At 49.3% G+C, this 18,532-nt stretch overlaps 1 protein-coding gene across 2 annotated transcripts in view; it reads right to left on the reverse strand.

Annotated features, from left to right (window-relative positions):
• Window positions 1–18,532, reverse strand: part of colgalt2b (collagen beta(1-O)galactosyltransferase 2b) — a 28,138-nt gene continuing 9,606 nt past the window's right edge. For both annotated transcript variants that reach the window (XM_064330417.1, XM_064330416.1), the window contains exons 2-11: window positions 10,886–10,996; window positions 9,482–9,599; window positions 8,799–8,933; window positions 8,263–8,467; window positions 7,128–7,247; window positions 5,809–5,882; window positions 5,112–5,218; window positions 3,814–3,946; window positions 2,002–2,129; window positions 1–211 (exon numbers count right to left, since the gene is read on the reverse strand). In XM_064330417.1, coding sequence (XP_064186487.1) covers window positions 1–211; window positions 2,002–2,129; window positions 3,814–3,946; window positions 5,112–5,218; window positions 5,809–5,882; window positions 7,128–7,247; window positions 8,263–8,467; window positions 8,799–8,933; window positions 9,482–9,599; window positions 10,886–10,959 — 1,305 coding nt within the window. In that variant the 5' untranslated portion in view covers window positions 10,960–10,996. The remainder of the gene's footprint in view (window positions 212–2,001; window positions 2,130–3,813; window positions 3,947–5,111; window positions 5,219–5,808; window positions 5,883–7,127; window positions 7,248–8,262; window positions 8,468–8,798; window positions 8,934–9,481; window positions 9,600–10,885; window positions 10,997–18,532) is intronic.

The following is an 18,532-nucleotide window of genomic DNA, read 5'->3' on the forward strand; positions in this document are numbered from 1 at the left end:
TCACTTGGGGTGCTTGTTGAACATGACCGGCAGGAACTCGTCGACGGGCAGCATCCTGCCGAAGGGGCGGGCCTGCAGCAGCTTCCTGGCCCCCTGCAGCGACAGCGCGTAGCCCAGCGTCCAATAGGAGTAGTCCGCCTCCACCAGGTTGTTCACGCCCTCCACCGAGCGCTCCGGCTGGTGCACCTGCATGCGCTTCCGCCCCACGTAACTGGGAGACGGGTGGAGGGGGGGGGCGGAGAAGGGGAGCGTTTGTTTATACGTCTGGGACAGCCTGCATCCACAACTCTGACCATACCTGTGTTAGACCTGGGCCAAATATTCATTTGAGGTATGTAAACTCAGGGATCTCACACTCCAGTCCTGGGGGGCCACAGCATTGCAGTTTTTTTTTTCAGTTTCAGTTCAGAAGCCAGTTCACTCAGGACCACTGGCGTCAAAGCCAGAATCTTTACTTTCGATCATAAGAGGCAGTATAGTTTGACAGTATGACTCTGTTCCGGAAGCCCTCCCACACATCCACGCAGGCCTGGATGGATAAGGCAGGGAGGGCAGCAGGAAAACCCTGCACAGGGGTAGACCAGATCGAGCAGCAACGAGAACAGTCTTATCAACCCTTTGAAGACCATCTTTTCTGGAATGTTTTTTTTTTTCAAAATTCTAAATGTTCTAGAACTCCGTTGCTTTTAAATTACCAGCCGTGATCGTGACATCAGCATTAGAATTTTAAAGAACGTTTAAAAGCTTAGACACACGAGGGATGGAGGTGGGGTGGAGGAGGGGATTTTAGACTGGCAGCGAGCAGGAAGCATGCACGCAGGAGGACGCAGCTGAACGAGTAGAGGGGGGCGGTTTAAATAGACCGCCCTGTTATGTGAACGGACTGCGACAGGAGGACATCGCCACCCAGCCGAGCCACCAGCTGATTCAGCCGGAGCCGAGCTCGGCTCCCATGGCCTGGCCGAACTGACGCCATGCTTCATTTCAGGCATTGTAAACAAAGTGTGAGGTCTCTTTTAGGCAATAAATGACTTCAATCGAGCACTTAAAATGACGGACTTACACTAAAGTTACTTCCTAAACGCACCAAAAACCAAGTTATGCTGAGGCCCACAAGGACTGGAGATGGAGATCTCAGCTTTAACCGTACGGATGCCAGGCAAAAAATCTCCCGCAGATTACTGACAGCTTTAAAGGAAGCCGTTTGTTTTTGCCAACATTCAGAAGACAATCCCTCTTTCATACGGGATTGTACACTCCGCTTAGCAGCACGTTTCGTTCAAAATGGCCTCATCTGCAGGAGGGCTTTCAGATTGTCCCGGCATCTGAACAGTTCTCGTATTTCAAAGGAGGTTTTCGACCCAGGTCTCGCGAACACACATTCAGTTCTATTCAATTCTATTTAATTTGCATGCTGCTTTTTACCGAAACACTGCTTTACAGGAAACACGTACTATTCGACAAGACACACCGTGCCACTGGGAAAACATGGATAATCTCCAAAGACTCCAAAGAAAAGTCTTTGGAGACTCAGTGGCAACCAGCCCTGTTCCTGGAGATCTGCTATCCGGGGGGTTTCACTTCAACCCTAATTTGGCACACCTAACTCTGCTAATTGGAAGCGCAAGAAGATCTCTAGCAGTCGAATGAGGTGTGGCTTTGTTAGGGTTAGAGTGAAAACCTACAGGGCAGTAGATCTCTAGCTGTTCAATGAGGTGCACTTTGTTAGGGTTAGAGTGAAAACCTACAGGATAGTAGATCTCCAGGAACAGGGTTGGTTACCACTAGCATGGCTGAAAGCACTTGGAGAGGAGAGAGAGAGAGATAGAGAGGGGGGAGAGAGAGGGAGAGAGGAGAGAGAAACAGAGAGGAGAGAGGGAAAGAGGAGGGAAGGGAGAGAGAGGAGAATGAGAGGAGGGAGGAGAGAGAGAGGGGGAGAGGGACAGTTATAGCAGCCTGCTAGCGGTAATGACGGTTTGTGCCAGTAGGGGGCGGCCTCACATGAGATCCCAGTCCAGGTTGGCCAGCTGGGCGTTCTCCACGATGGTCATCAGCCGCTTCTTGAACCTGGGCTCGAAGCGCACATCGTCCTCCAGAACCAGAACCTTCTCCAGCCCCCGCTCCACAACCTGGGGTCGGCCGCACAAACATCCGTCAGAACCAGCACTTTTCCACAGACAGAACCACTGCTGCGGACACTAAACTCACAATTTGAGCTTGCAAAACCGCCTGCATTATCACAATGTTGATTGCTGATGCCAAGAATTAGCATATAAATAATTGTTAATATTCCTTTCGGTGTGAAAACAGGAGATATAATCACTTTTATAACAATTTGACCTTAAAAATACAGCCAGTAATAATCTAGTCAAGTTTAATCATTTCAAGAAGAACTAATCAAGTTTAATAAATTCAGATTCAGGATAGTCTGAATTTAAGGACAGCTGTTGAAAATAAGTCAAAGGTAAAACAGTACTTGTGTCCAGGTGTAACTGTACTGAAAGTGTTCAGGTCTAGCTATGCCCATGTGGGCACACAGTACTTGTGTTCACGCGTACCTGTGTCCAGCTGTAACTGTACTGAGAGTGTTCAGGCATACCTGTGTCCAGGTGTAACTGTACTGAGAGTGTTCAGGCATACCTGTGTCCAGGTGTAACTGTACTGAGAGTGTTCAGGCGTACCTGTGTCCACATGTAGTGGTGGCTGAGTGTTCAGGCGTACCTGTGTCCAGGTGTAACTGTACTGAAAGTGTTCAGGCGTACCTGTGTCCAGGTGTAACTATACTGAAAGTGTTCAGGCGTACCTGTGTCCAGGTGTAACTATACTGAAAGTGTTCAGGCGTACCTGTGTCCAGGTGTAGTGGTGGCTGAGTGTTCAGGCGTACCTGTGTCCACATGTAGTGGTGGCTGAGTGTTCAGGCGTACCTGTGTCCAGGTGTAGTGGTGGCTGAGTGTTCAGGCGTACCTGTGTCCAGGTGTAACTGTACTGAGAGTGTTCAGGCGTACCTGTGTCCAGGTGTAACTGTACTGAGAGTGTTCAGGCGTACCTGTGTCCAGGTGTAACTGTACTGAGAGTGTTCAGGCGTACCTGTGTCCAGGTGTAGTGGTGGCTGAGTGTTCAGGCGTACCTGTGTCCAGGTGTAACTGTACTGAGAGTGTTCAGGCGTACCTGTGTCCAGGTGTAGTGGTGGCTGAGTGTTCAGGCGTACCTGTGTCCAGGTGTAACTGTACTGAGAGTGTTCAGGCGTACCTGTGTCCAGGTGTAGTGGTGGCTGAGTGTTCAGGCGTACCTGTGTCCAGGTGTAACTGTACTGAGAGTGTTCAGGCGTACCTGTGTCCAGGTGTAGTGGTGGCTGAGTGTTCAGGCGTACCTGTGTCCAGGTGTAACTGTACTGAGAGTGTTCAGGCGTACCTGTGTCCAGGTGTAGTGGCGGCTGAGTGTTCAGGCGTACCTGTGTCCAGGTGTAGTGGTGGCTGAGTGTTCAGGCGTACCTGTGTCCAGGTGTAACTGTACTGAGAGTGTTCAGGCGTACCTGTGTCCAGGTGTAGTGGTGGCTGAGTGTTCAGGCGTACCTGTGTCCAGGTGTAGTGGTGGCTGAGTGTTCAGGCGTACCTGTGTCCAGGTGTAGTGGTGGCTGAGTGTTCAGGCGTACCTGTGTCCAGGTGTAGTGGTGGCTGAGTGTTCAGGCGTACCTGTGTCCAGGTGTAGTGGTGGCTGAGTGTTCAGGCGTACCTGTGTCCAGGTGTAGTGGTGGCTGAGTGTTCAGGCGTACCTGTGTCCAGGTGTAACTGTACTGAGAGTGTTCAGGCGTACCTGTGTCCAGGTGTAGTGGTGGCTGAGGAAGCAGCCGATCTCCCCGCGGGTCAGAACTCGGCCGGAGTACGGGTCTTTGTATCCCGGCAACATCTCTATACCCAGCGCCTGCAGCTGAGACGTGTTCAGAGCTCTGAGAGAGAGAGGGAGAGAGAGAGAGAGAGGGAGGGAGGGAGGAAGAGAGAGAGGGAGAGCGAGAGAGCAAGGGAGGGACGGAGGAAGAGAGAGAGGGAGGGAGGGAGAGAGAGCGAGGGAGGGAGGGAGGAAGAGAGAGAGAGAGAGAGAGCAAGGGAGGGAGGGACAGAGAAAGAGAGAGAGGGAGGGAGGAAGAGAGAGAGGAAGAGAGAGGGAGGAATACGCCAATAAAGAAAGTGAGAATGGAGACTGCTAATGTTGGACACCGTGTGGTGTCTCCAGCCTGCCTGATGCTCTCAAAAAGAAGACAACACTACCTAAAATGGACCCTAAATTTCTGTGTAAATACACTTGAGCACACACACACACACACACACATAGACGCAGACACGAAGACACACACACACACACACATAAACACATATTCAAAAAGGGCTGGTGGGGGTACACGTTGTTGCTTTAGCCAAGTGCTACGACACCTGATTCAACTAATGAACTAATCAGGGTCTTCAATCAAGATCTTGATAAATAGAATCAGGTGTGTTAGCACTGGGCTTAGAACAGAAACCTACACCCACACTGGCCCTTTTCAAATAAGATTGAACACCTTCAGGCTAAATCTTTTTTTGTCTTTTATTGGTTACAGAAGTTTTCCAAGTAAAAACATTTCTTTTAAAAATCGAAAACCACAAGTGCGTGAAAAACACAACAACCTAAACGTTTATTCGCCTTTATTGGTTACAAACTGTTCTTCAATAAAAAACATTCTTTTAAAAGCCAGAAGTTGTGGAAAAAACAGAAGCGTATAAAATACAACCAATTACCACCGAAACCAGCAATAACCAGTGCTGTTCCTGGAGATCCCGCAGGTTTTCATTCACACCTAACTAGCAGCGCAACGAGATGTCTAGCTGTTGAATGAGGTGTGCTTTGTTAGGGCTGAAGTGTAAATCTACAGGATGGTAGACCTCCAGGAACAAAATTAATCACCACTGACGTAAACCTTCTGTTTTTGGGCCGGGTTGGAACAGGAAGCTGTACCCACGCCGGCCCTTTTCGGATAAGACTGGACACCCCTGCTGATCGTCAAGCATGCTGACGGTGCACCGCGAGCACTCCCGCGAGCAGTGCATGCTGGGTAGAGGCGCCTGTCTGTGCCGTACTTGCCGTCCACCGCATCCGTCAGCGTGGCCTGGATACCCAGCATGCCCAGCGTGCTCAGCATCCTGCTCCTGCGGTCCAGACGCCGCTTCAGATTAATCAGGAAGATCTGAGAGAGGGAGCGAGGGAGGGAGGGAGAGAGGGGGAGGAGAGAGAGAGAGGAAGGAGGGCGGGGGATGAGAGGGAGGGAGGGAGGGAAAGAGGGAAGGGGAGAGGAGAGAGTGGAGAGAGGGAGAGAGAGGAGTGAAAGGAGAGAGAGGGGAGAGGGGGAGAGAGGAGAGGGGGTGAGAGAAAAAGGTTTAGAAGAGGAAGAGAAAGTTGCAAAAGGGAAAGAAAGAAAGAACAAAAGAGGTCACATTGAGGTGAGGACAGAAAGAGAGAGAATGCCAGGGATGATAGAGAGATGGGGAGAAATGAAGAAAAGAGGACAGAAGTGGAGAGGAGGAAGAGGGAAGAGAAGAAGAGCAAAGTGATGAAAAAGAGGAGAGAGAGAAGAGGAGGGGGAAGAGCAAAGAAAGGATGGGGAGAGAGAAAGAAGTTAAAAGAACAAGACAAGGGAGAATAGAATGGAGGGATAGAGGAAGAAGGAGAAAAGGGGGGAGAGGAGGAAGAATGTCACAACCAAATCCAAGCAAGAGACGTCACCCAGGGTTGTTTAGTGATGATAACAGGGATAAAATGGAGGGCATGCAGGCTCACCTCATCAAAGCCCATTTTGTCCTGGGGTTTGGGCGGGGTGTACAGGTACTGCGAGGGCTCTATGCTGTGGTCAACTGGAGAGAAGGGTCGTGATTATCTCAGCATGAACGCAGTGGGGAATTCTCTGGGCACTTATCATTTGAAAACGCATTTAACCATAAGAATCTCACTGGGAATACTAATGCATCGATACTGAATCAGATGATACAATCACAATAGGAACATTGGATTGGATGCTGTGCATTACACAGGGTCTGTGGTGTGCATTACACAGTTAGGCAGGGTCTGTGCTGTGCATTACGCAGGGTCTGTGCTGTATGTTATGCAGGGTCTGTGCTGAGCATTACACAGTTAGGCAGGGTATGTGGTGTGCATTACCAGGGTGTGCTAAACATTACACAGGTCTGTGCTGTGCATTACGCAGGTTCTGTGCTGTACGTTACGCAGGCTCTGTGCTGTGTGTTACGCAGGTTCTGTGCTGTGCATTACGCAGTTATGCAGGCTCTGTGCTGTGTGTTACGCAGGCTCTGTGCTGTATGTTACGCAGGCTCTGTGCTGTGCGTTATGCAGGTTCTGTGCTGTGTGTTACGCAGGCTCTGTGCTGTGTGTTACGCAGGCTCTGTGCTGTGTGTTACGCAGGCTCTGTGCTGTGAATTACGCAGGCTCTGTGCTGTATGTTACGCCGGGTCTGTGCTGTATGTTACGCAGGTTCTGTGCTGTGCGTTACGCAGGCTGTGCTGTATGTTACGCAGGCTCTGTTCAGTGCGTTACGCAGGCTGTGCTGTGTGTTACGCAGGCTGTGCTGTGTGTTGCGCAGGTTCTGTGCTGTATGTTACACAGGCTCTGTGCTGTATGTTACGCAGGTTCTGTGCTGTGCGTTACGCAGGCTGTGCTGTGTGTTACACAGGTTCTGTGCTGTGCGTTACGCAGGCTGTGCTGTGCGTTACGCAGGCTGTGCTGTGTGTTACGCAGGTTCTGTGCTGTGTGTTACGCAGGCTCTGTGCTGTATGTTACACAGGGTCTGTTCAGTGCGTTACGCAGGCTCTGTGCTGTGTGTTACGCAGGCTCTGTGCTGTGTGTTATGCAGTTACGCAGGCTCTGTGCTGTGTGTTACGCAGGCTCTGTGCTGTGTGTTACGCAGTTACGCAGGCTCTGTGCTGTATGTTACACAGGGTCTGTTCAGTGCGTTACGCAGGCTCTGTGCTGTGTGTTACGCAGTTACGCAGGCTCTGTGCTGTGTGTTACGCAGTTACGCAGGCTCTGTGCTGTGCGTTACGCAGGCTCTGTGCTATATGTTGCGCAGGCTCTGGGACACTCACTCAGGGCCTCGGCGATGGTGTGGGAGAAGCTCTCCTCCTCATCCTCCAGGTTCTGCTGCGGCTTCAGCGGCACCGGCAGGAACCCATAATGCTCTCTGTTACAGATGTACATCTGCACATCTGGAAATGCATAATGAACGCTCCGTCAAGACGGGAATACACACACACACGCACACACACCCCACGCAAGCACGCAGAACACACGCACACACATGCACACACACACACCCCACACACATGCACACACACGCACACACATGCACACACACCCCACACAAGCACGCAGAACACACGCACACACATGCACACACACCCCACATGCATAGACATATGTGAACACGTAAATGCACACATTTGCTGCACATGTGTGCAAAGAAACACACACACGTACGCACATACACACACGCACGCAAGCATGTGTGGGTGCATGTGCATATACACACATACGTGTACATACACATATACACATGCACACACACACAAAAAACACGCTAACTGCACTAAGCTTGTGCTCTATATCCTAATAAATAATGTTACTGTGTGTCTGCACATGAGAGCGTGTGGTTTTGCGTGTGCACACACGCGTGCGTGTGTCTGGTTGTCTTTCTTCCCTGCAGTCTGTAGATCTGCCCTGTAAATTCCCCTCCATGCTGCAGTCATTAAACACATCAAAAACATTTCACAGGCTCTCAGCTGGACATGTGGTGCCAATTAGACCAACCACCACCCGACTGGTCCATTACCCATCTCATTTGAGCCACTCCTATATAAGGAGGATCCAAGAAATACAGTTTTCAAGCCTTCCCATTGGTCAGAGACAAGAGCCTTCCCAATGGTCAGAGACAAAGGCCTGCCCATTGGTCTGAGACAAACCCATTCCCATTGGTCAGAGACAAGAGCCTTCCCATTGGTAAGATACAAGAGCCTCCCCATTGGTCAGATACAAGATCCTTCCCACTGGTCAGAGACAAGTGCCTTCCCATTGGTCAGATACAGAGGCGTGTGCCTGGCATGTTCTTCTCTCCCCCTGCAGCTTCATTGTACCCCCACAGAACAATGTTCCGCTAGTGCCCCTGGGGGGGGGGGTTTGATTGACGCACGCGTCGCCGTAGCGACCGTTCGCCTTTCTCCTCACCCGCCTGCCGCGCGGAGAAGGCGAAGGCCATGATGTCATCGAAGGCCCAGCTGTAGTCGGGGTGGGGCGGGTGGAAGGCCAGGTCCTGGGTGGCCGTCCGGCGCAGGTCCAGCAGGAAGGTGGAGTGCACCATGGGAACCGCGAAACAGCCCAGCCGCTTCCACTCCCGGATGGGCTGGTAGTCCGGCGTGCGCTTGTAATACCCCTGAGGGGGGAGAGGGGGAGAGGGGGATTGTGGGAGGAAGAAGGCAAGAATGTGGTAATGTTCTGTTAAGACTTCACACATTGCAGTTAGACGTACGGTGACCGTTTGGGTTCAAAATGGCCACCGTCCGTCACCCAGGTCAGAGGTTGGTGTGAGTCTCTTTCTCTCCTCAGTTTTAAAATTGTACAGGCTCATAAAAGAGGGGGAGAGACAGAGGGATAATGAGAGAGTGGGAGAGAGTGAGAGAGAGACAGAGGGACAGAGAGAGAGAGAGAATGAGAGAGATGGAGGGGTGAAGCATTAGGACAGCAGGATGGCGGCGGGGGTCTACCTGCGGGGTGATGCCGCACCAGAAGTTGGAGTAGAGCGACCGGGACTCCAGCATAGGAGCCACCAGGCTCCTGTTCTCCGCCATCATCAGCGTCAGAACCCGCGGGTTGGTCAGGAGGTTATCACTGTCTGCAAACTGGGGGGGGCGGGGGGAGAAATCACAAGGTCTCTCTAATGTATGGGAGCACTGATGTCAAAAACCCTGATCCCCCCCCTCCCCAAATAATATCACTAACATACACCAGTCTGTAAAGTTAATACAGTATAGAAATGTATCACCACAATTACAGTGCAATTTTAATATGTAATTCCACTCTTCTGGAATTACAACACTGTGTAATCCCACAGTTCTGGATCTCCGACCCTGTGTAATTCCAGAGTTCCAGAATCTCTGCCCCGTGTAATCCCACATTTCTAGAACCTCCGCCCCTGTGTAATCCCACAGTTCTAGAACCTCCGCCCCCCTGTGTAATCCCACAGTTCTAGAATCTCAGGCCCCGTGTAATCCCACAGTTCTAGAACCTCCGCCCCCCGTGTAATCCCACAGTTCTAGAACCTCCGCCCCCCTGTGTAATCCCACAGTTCTAGAATCTCAGGCCCCGTGTAATCCCACAGTTCTAGAACCTCCACCCCCCGTGTAATCCCACAGTTGTAGAATCTCAGCCCGGGTGCCAGTGACCTCACCAGTACGTAATCGGCCCAGCGCTCCCGGGCGGCCCGCAGCGCGGCCTGCCGCAGCTTCATCACGTGGCTGAAGCGCGAGCTGGACCAGTGCTTCGGTCCCCACTCGTCCGTGTAGGAGCTTCAGAGGAGGAGGAGAGAAGCGACGGTCAATCTACCTCTCATTGCTTTTAACAAATTATTTCACATTTTAAACTACTTTTAAACACGCAACATTGTAAAGCAAATTAGAAGGACGCAGGGCAGGGGTAACAAAAAACCAACTGATAGAAACACAGTAAAAATCAGGAGAAGACCAGGAAGACATGGCCCTAACATGGATGACGGACAGTATTACGTGATGAAGGAAAGCAAGAAGTGGAAGAAGAGAAAAGAGGAGGGGAAAGGCAACTGTATTTTGAAATCAAATATTTCCCATGATGCACCTCTTCCACAATGCTAAAAGTTCATAATCCATGCATGTGGGGAGAAGGGTAGTGCTTCTATGAATTCAATTCCAATTACATTCATGTAATTCCAATCCATTATGAATTCCCCACTTCATGAGATTTGCATGGAGATTGTCCCAGGGATTGGAAGTGATCCCAGGGCGTGTGGACTACCGGCATCTGCCACCAGACCCCTGCAGCTCATCCAGAATGCTGCGGCTCGTCTGGTCTTCAACCTCCCCAGACACTCCCACGTAACTCCCCTGCTCACTACCCTCCACTGGCTGCCTGTTATAGCTCGCATCAAATTCAAAACATTGGTCCTAGCATACCAGGCAGTCAAGGGATCAGCCCCAGCATACCTTCACAAGATATTCAAACCCTACATGCCAGCCAGATCCCTCCGTTCTGCTACCTCAGGACGCCTAGCACCTCCCCCTCTCCGCACCTGAACTTCCAGAATACGTCTCCTGTCTGTTCTGGCCCCACGATGGTGGAATGACCTCCCTGTGGAGGTCAGAACAGCTGAGACTGTGACCCATTTCAAACGACGACTGAAGACCCACCTCTTCAGGCTGCACCTCTCCCCATCCCTCCCTTCCCCCCTGTAAATGACTAAACTTAGGGTTGTAACTAGGCAGCTGTTTCATAGGTGACTTAGGCGCATCAACTGTCTTAACGACTACTTGTATTTTTATTTTTTTTATTTTTCCATAGATTGCGTTGTTGCCGTTCTCGTTGTTAGTGTTAATCAGTTTAACCATCAGGGTCCAAGTTGAACTATGCGGTTGTTCCCTGTACTTGGACCGGTACTTCTCTCTAGGGGTTTCCTCATACTTGTTCCTGGTTATGGTTATACACTTTGTTGTACGTCGCTCTGGATAAGAGCATCTGCCAAATGCCTGTAATGCAATGTAATGTGTGAGGTGCATTGTGGGTAATGAGGAGAAGCAGAGGAGGTGCGGGGGCGAGGACTCACTGCGGCAACTCCAGGGGCCTCCACTCCACGTAGTGATACAGGCCCTGCACCCTCTTCAGCCACTCACGCAGCATGGACGTGCTGTTGTCCAGGCTGTGGTCCGTCGCAGCCCTGCAACGCAACACCGCGCATTAATGCATGCATGCGTCACACTGTATCAGCTTAACACAACTGGGAATGCAACACCATGCATTAACGCATGCATGTGTCGCAATGCGTCGGCTTAACACATCTGAGAATGCAACAACACATTAACGCATGCATGCACCACACTGCATTGGTTTAACACACCTGGGAATGCAACACTGCTTTAATGCATGCATGCATCACACTGCATTGGCTTAACACACCTGGGAATGCAACACTGTGCTTTAATGCATGCATGCATCACTCTGCATTGGCTTAACCTACCTGTGAATGCAACACTGTGCTTTAATGCATGCATGCATCACACTGCATTGGCTTAACGTACCTGGGAATGCAACAGCATATTAACACACGCATGTGCCGCACCGCATCCGCTTAACACACCCGGAAATGCAACACTACACATTGATGCATGCATGCACCATACTGTATCAGCTTAACGCAACTGGAAATGCAACACCGCACACTAATGCATGCATGCACCACACTGCATTGGCTTAACACCTAGTTAACGTCAACACAGTATAACAGTTAGGGAGCCTTACATCTAGCTTAGAGGTTGCTGGTTTGATTCCTATGTGCGGTACTGCCATTGCACTATTGAGCAAGATACCTGACTGTTAACCAAGGCAACCTGAATTGCTTTGGTAGACATCCAGCTGTGGAAATGCCAACCAATGCAAGCGTTTCAAATTCCTTAGGAAGAGCACATCTGCTTTTCATAATGCAAATATATAGTGCACAGTAATCCATCACATCGGTTTCACTACTCCATGTGTAAAGGGAGACTACAACACCATCCATCATAAACTAAATAAAAACCATCTCTGTTTCTGTATGATGGGGAATTAGACAAAACCCACGATTAGCAAAATATCAAAAAAATATTATCAGGTGCAGCATTAAATTTACCCTGCATATTCCCCATATACATTTCATTATTTTCATCCTGTATTAAAACAATAAGCATTCTCATATTTACAAGATTTTAAATAAAATATTTTGCAATCAAATATATTTAACTGATATTTTGATGTAATTTTCAATAAATGTTGTATTTTTGTAAATATTCAGTATTATAAACATGAAATGCTCGTTGGTTTAGTGTTTCAATACTTAAATGTGCCAGGCATTAAAATAAATGTTTCATACATTTTTAAATATACATTTAACAAATATTCATGTATTTAGCAAATGTTCTACAGTATTTAAAGTATTTCAAGGGTAGTTAATGATTTGACACATAAGCACACAACATCCAGCTAAAACTGTCTACACAGCAAGACTACAAGACTGCAGAACTCTGTCCACAGAAAATCATGAAAAATACAAAATAAAACAGAAATCACACGTCAGCCTGACACCTCTCCTACAACCTCAAAGATACAACAGGTAACAGAATACGCTCAAAATAGACACGCGCGGCCAGCTGTGAGTTGCCATGGCACCGGACACACAAAGCTTGGCCTCAGACACACAGTGTGCTCAGTGACTAAACTCCGGCTAAACGCTCAGGAAAGGTCCAAAGCGGAAAAGTTTTTTTTTTTTTTAATCACCGCGCGTAAAAACAGCAACAAACAAACAGTCGGGAGCAGCCGAAGCGGACCCGTCCTGGGCAGACACTGCGCTACCTGTTACGGCTCCTGCCGTCGGCACAACGTGTTCTCTCCGCGAAAAACACTGCGCGTGCTGGAGCCGCCGTCATGGCCTCGCACGGATACGGGAAGCACCGCAAAAAAGCGATAACGGTAATTTAGCTAATTAATGTAGTTACATTTGCGGCTCACTGTAGGCATACACTGTCGCCAATAGTGACGCCAGTGATTTTGGGTCCCATGAAAAGCTCTCACATTGGGCCCCCACAACACAGAATGAAGTTAAACATGATCCTTCCACCCCCCCCCCCCCCCTCCCCCATCCACCCCCCCATCCACCCTTCCCTGGCTTTGGGCCCCTACAATTACTACCACCTTTCTTGCCATTTACGATGGTTGGATGTAGCAACACAAATTTGCAGGGCTACGCACACAAGCGCTCCACAGTATGTATTACTTTATCGGCCATCTGCTTCGTGTTTTTCGGTGTCTGAACCAGTAGTTGAACAAAGACAGGTAAAGTATGCAGGAAAGACAACGGGAAACGAGGGTCTGCTGACAGGCCTACTGCGAGTCGGAGAGTCAGTAATTCACCACCCAGCTGCGCTGAGGCTGAACTGCAGTCATACGTTGCCACACATGCTCAGTCTGCTTTTCCAGTGAGGCCTGCACACACTGCAGTGCAGAGGTCTCTGCATGCCTGTATCACTGCACTTCTACTGAAAAAACCCAGATCAAACACAGAGTAGCATAATTTCCAAACAATACATACATGCGTACACACATACACATACACACATGCATGTACACACATACATACATGTACAGACGTGTAATATATATACACGTCTGTATACACATATATACTGTACATACACATGCGCATACATACATACAAACATGTACATACATGTACATATATACAAGTACAGACATACATACATACCAACATACACATGTACATATATACTGTACATACATACATACATGCATTCATATGTACACACATACATACATGTACATACATACATACACACACATACATGCATACATACATACATACACATACACACACATACACATATATACAGACTAACTCACACTCATACTGCAAGTACACCGACTACACTGGCACACACATTACACACGGATTAACCGAGCCGACCTTACAAGCTGTCAGTGCCCATTCATGCCGCCTGTTCATTCTGGGACCAAATTCCTGGCTCACCTGGACACCACCCCCGTCAAAGACGGCACTGTGTTCTGTGGGGGAAAGTTCAGAACAGCTCCGCTCAGACGGGACAGGGAGAGGGACTCGGACAGAGGCGGCGTCTGTTTGTGTTCACGTCTGTTTGCGAGCATCCTCCTGGACTCCTGTTTACAGCAAGTCAGTCTAAAATTAAAACGGAGTACTCGTAAATTTCCAGTCCGGCAATGCTAATCCAGGGTGACTCACGCTGCCTTTTATTTTTTACATACAGCTGATTTTAATTGCTGGATATTTTCTGAGGCAATTCAGGTCAAGTCCCTCGCTCAAACGTACAACAGCCGTCCCCTCGCTGGAACTCAAACCCGCAACCCCTGATTTGCAAGCCCAGTTTTGCCTAATCAAACGACTAAAACAACACTTGCAAAAAAAATCCTATTTAAAAAAAAAAAAAACATCTGCCAAACACAACCCATTAGATGACATTAATTCAGCAGATGCTGTCACCCAGAATGAAGTACAATGGCAGAGAACACAAGTGTGGATTAATATGGCGGCCAGACTAATAGCCACTGTTATGTAACCGAGCATTATTAACTCGCCCAAAACAGAGCGACGGAATTCAGGATGCGTGATAAAAAGCAGCGGTGCCCAGCCCCCCATTCCACTTCGCACAATCCCCAGAACCGAGGCACTGAGGCCCGGAAAAGAGTTCTGGGCCTCACAGCACTAATCCCCTGTAGTGCAGTCCCCCAGTTCTGGGACCCAAAAGCACTAATCCCCTGTAGTGCAGTCCCCCAGTTCTGGGACCCAAAAGCACTAATCCCCTGTAGTGCAGTCCCCCAGTTCTGGGACCCAAAAGCACTAATCCCCTGTAGTGCAGTCCCCCAGTTCTGGGACCCAAAAGCACTAATCCCCTGTAGTGCAGTCCCCCAGTTCTGGGACCCAAAAGCACTAATCCCCTGTAGTTCAGTCCCCCAGTTCTGGCACCCAAAAGCACTAATCCACATGTAGTGCGGTCCCCCAGTTCTGGGACCCAAAAGCACTAATCCCCTGTAGTGCAGTCCCCCAGTTCTGGGACCCAAAAGCACTAATCCCCAGTAGTGCAGTCCCCCCGTGTTCTGGGACCCAAAAGCACTAATCCCCTGTAGTGCAGTCCCCCAGTTCTGGGACCCAAAAGCACTAATCCCCTGTAGTGCAGTCCCCCCTGTTCTGGGACCCAGCCGCAGAACATCAACGCTCCATAGCGGGGCAACAAATTACATCTCGGCAAAAGATTACATCGCGTGGCCGAGTAGGACGAAATGCAAATAGCGGAATAATAATACCCAGGTGTTAAAAAGCGCTACGCTCCGTGAAGTGGAAGATATGAAGCAAAGGATAAGTATTTTTTTTGGCAAAGTATAGGTTCGCAGGCAAGAGTGCGGTTAGCTGCTACAGCCAGCGAGTGATGCAAGCATTACATAAATTCAGAACAAAGTAATTATAACCTTAGATTTCATTGTTGCATTAATATTTCATTGTTAAATTAATGTATTATCCTTGCTCGATAGACAGGTAATGCACATAGTTCGTCACAACAAATTTTTGCAACACTAATACGCGAGAATAAAAGTGGTTGACACCGTGGTGTATTCTAATATAAATAATTCTTATTCTGAAATGTGTTGCTGTGCATTTTGGCAAGATTTACACATGTATATAGAGTGAGAGAACCTGTAGTGCATGCATATACTTATTGTAATTTCTGTTATTTTTTCTCTGACACTTTATCCAATACATTTTATGCATTAGTAGACCATTTTAATTCATAAAAATGTATTTATTTTTAATCCAGACTGTATATATTTTTATTATAATCTGTCACCGGTTCCTTCAGTTCTTTTAACTTATGCTTTGGCCAAGCCAATAAAGCAATTTGAACTGACAAAGTGACAGAGAGAGACAGAGAGAGAGAGAGAGAGAGACAAACACACTGAGAGACAGACAGACAGACAGAGAGCCGTTGTGTAATATGCTTTAGTTTAATACCACGAGCAGCTTGTTTTTCAGCACCCAGTACTCTCTGCCCAACGCTGTTGTCACCACTTCCTCACCCCCCACCCACCCACCCCACCCCCAAACCCACACCCTAGCCCCCCCCTCCCCACCCCACTCCAGACTGGAATATTACTCACTTCACGCTATTCCGAATGCCCTCAACAATACAGCACCAGCACCAGACACTGTTATAACACACCCAGGGCCTCAACACACAGGCCGCACGCAGACCAGAGCAATCAAGCAGACACTGTTATAACACACCCAGGGCCTTAACACACAGGCCGCACGCAGACCAGAGCAATCGAGCAGACGCTGTTATAAACACACGGGCCTCAACACACAGGCCGCACGCAGACCAGAGCAATCAAGCAGACACTGTTATAACACACCCAGGGCCTTAACACACAGGCCGCACGCAGACCAGAGCAATCGAGCAGACGCTGTTATAACACACCCAGGGCCTCAACACACAGGCCGCACGCAGACCAGAGCAATCAAGCAGACACTGTTATAACACACCCAGGGCCTTAACACACAGGCCGCACGCAGACCAGAGCAATCGAGCAGACGCTGTTATAACACACCCAGGGCCTCAACACACAGGCCGCATGCAGACCAGGGCAATCGAGCAGACGCTGTTATAACACACCCAGGGCCTCAACACACAGGCCACACACAGACCAGAGCAATCGAGCAGACGCTGTTATAACACACCCAGGGCCTTAACACACAGGCCGCACGCAGACCAGAGCAATCAAGCAGACACTGTTATAACACACCCAGGGCCTCAACACACAGGCCGCATGCAGACCAGGGCAATCGAGCAGACACTGTTATAACACACCCAGGGCCTTAACACACAGGCCGCACGCAGACCAGAGCAATCGAGCAGACGCTGTTATAACACACCCAGGGCCTCAACACACAGGCCGCATGCAGACCAGAGCAATCGAGCAGACGCATTGTAATACGGAATTATACGCCTCAGACAAACACAGCCGCACGCCGACCGGCAACCACACACACTGATATTCTGTTTGAGCGGCCCAGGGGTTTACACAGTGTGTGCAGTTAAGCCTGTGTTTTACTAACCAGTGCTGTGTGTGTGTGTGAGTGTGAGTGTGTTTTTGTGTGTGTGTGTGTGTGTGTGTGTGTGTGTGTGTGTGCATGTGTGGGTGCGTGTTTGTGTGTGTGCGCACACGTGTTTGTGTGTGTGTTTTTGTGTGCGTGTGAGAGAGAGAGAGAATGTATGTTTGCATGTAAAAAAAAAAAGACAGCATGTCGTTCATAACCTGTGCTTTTCCTTTATCACTGGGTAGAAACACCTGACACACAGGTAATGAGGGGATGTGCGCTTCTGTTACAAGATCCTTCTAACCGCAAAATTACATATTGTTCTGAAGGATAAATGTGCCCGAGCATGTTCCCCTCGGACTGAAGACACTGCTTTGGGCATGCACACGTGAGCCCATGGGAGTCAACGAGGACCTCAAATAGACAGTGTTTGTGTGCATGTGTGTGTGTGTGTGTGCATGTGTGTGTGTACGTGCGGATGTGCACGTGTGTGTGTATGTGTGTGTGTGCGCATGTGGGTATACATGCATGTGTGTGTGTGCGTGCGTGTGTGTTACATGTATGTGTGTGTGCGTGTATGTGTGTGTGTGCGCATGTGGGTATACATGTATGTGTGTGTGTGTGTGTGTCTGTGTGCATGTATGTGTGTGTGTCTGTGTGCATGTATGTGTGTGTGTGTGTGTGTGCATGTATGTGTGTGTGTGTGTGTGTGTGCATGTATGTGTGTGTGTCTGTGTGCATGTATGTGTGTGTGTGTGTGTGTGTGTACGTGCGGATGTGTACGTGTATGTGTGTGTGTGTGTGTGTGCGCATGTATGTGTGCGTGCATTTTCTGATGAAAACCCTGAAAGTGCAGAAGACAATAACAATCACGTCCCCATGTCCACTGAACAGGACATACACAAACGATCCAAGTAACAGCCGAGGCTGACATTGCACATATCTGAGGTTGTTTCACATTATTGTGCGGATGTAACGGTCACAGCCCAGGGCGGCTTTCAGCTCTCCGCCATGTGACAGATGAACTCATTTTCGCTGTTCCCCTCCTTGTGTAGTGCCAGCTCTTACCCCCTCCCGCCCCTCCCGCCCCCCCGCCCCCCACCACCCATCTCTGAGCCCCCTCATTTCCTCTGGATAAGATCTGCTGAACGGGCGACATCTGTGCAGCTGCTGCCCCAGAGCAACTCTCCCCTGGGCTGGGAGCGTGTGTGTCTGTGAGTGTGTGTGTGTGTGTATGTGTGTCTGTGTGTATGTCTGTGAGTGTGTGTGTGTGTGTGTGTGTGTGTGTGTGTGTGTGCATGCGTGTGTGTGTATGTGAGTGTGTGTGTGTATGTGCATGTGTGTGTGCGTGTGCATGTGGGTGTGTGTGTGAGTGGGTGTATGTGCGTGTGTACGTGTGTGTAGGCCGTACACCTGAGCACCTGCAGTGCAGATTGGGGGGCTATAATTGAGGGCAGCCAAGAGAGTAACTACACATGTGACACAAGTCCTCTCTCACTCCCACTCTCTATCTCCCTTTTTCCACTCTCTCTCTCTTATTCTCTTCTTTTCTGCTTTTTGAAGTTTAAATAACTCCCTGCC

This window comes from Anguilla rostrata, chromosome 4 (assembly GCF_018555375.3).
Source record: "Anguilla rostrata isolate EN2019 chromosome 4, ASM1855537v3, whole genome shotgun sequence".
NCBI classification, from domain to species: domain Eukaryota; kingdom Metazoa; phylum Chordata; class Actinopteri; order Anguilliformes; family Anguillidae; genus Anguilla; species Anguilla rostrata.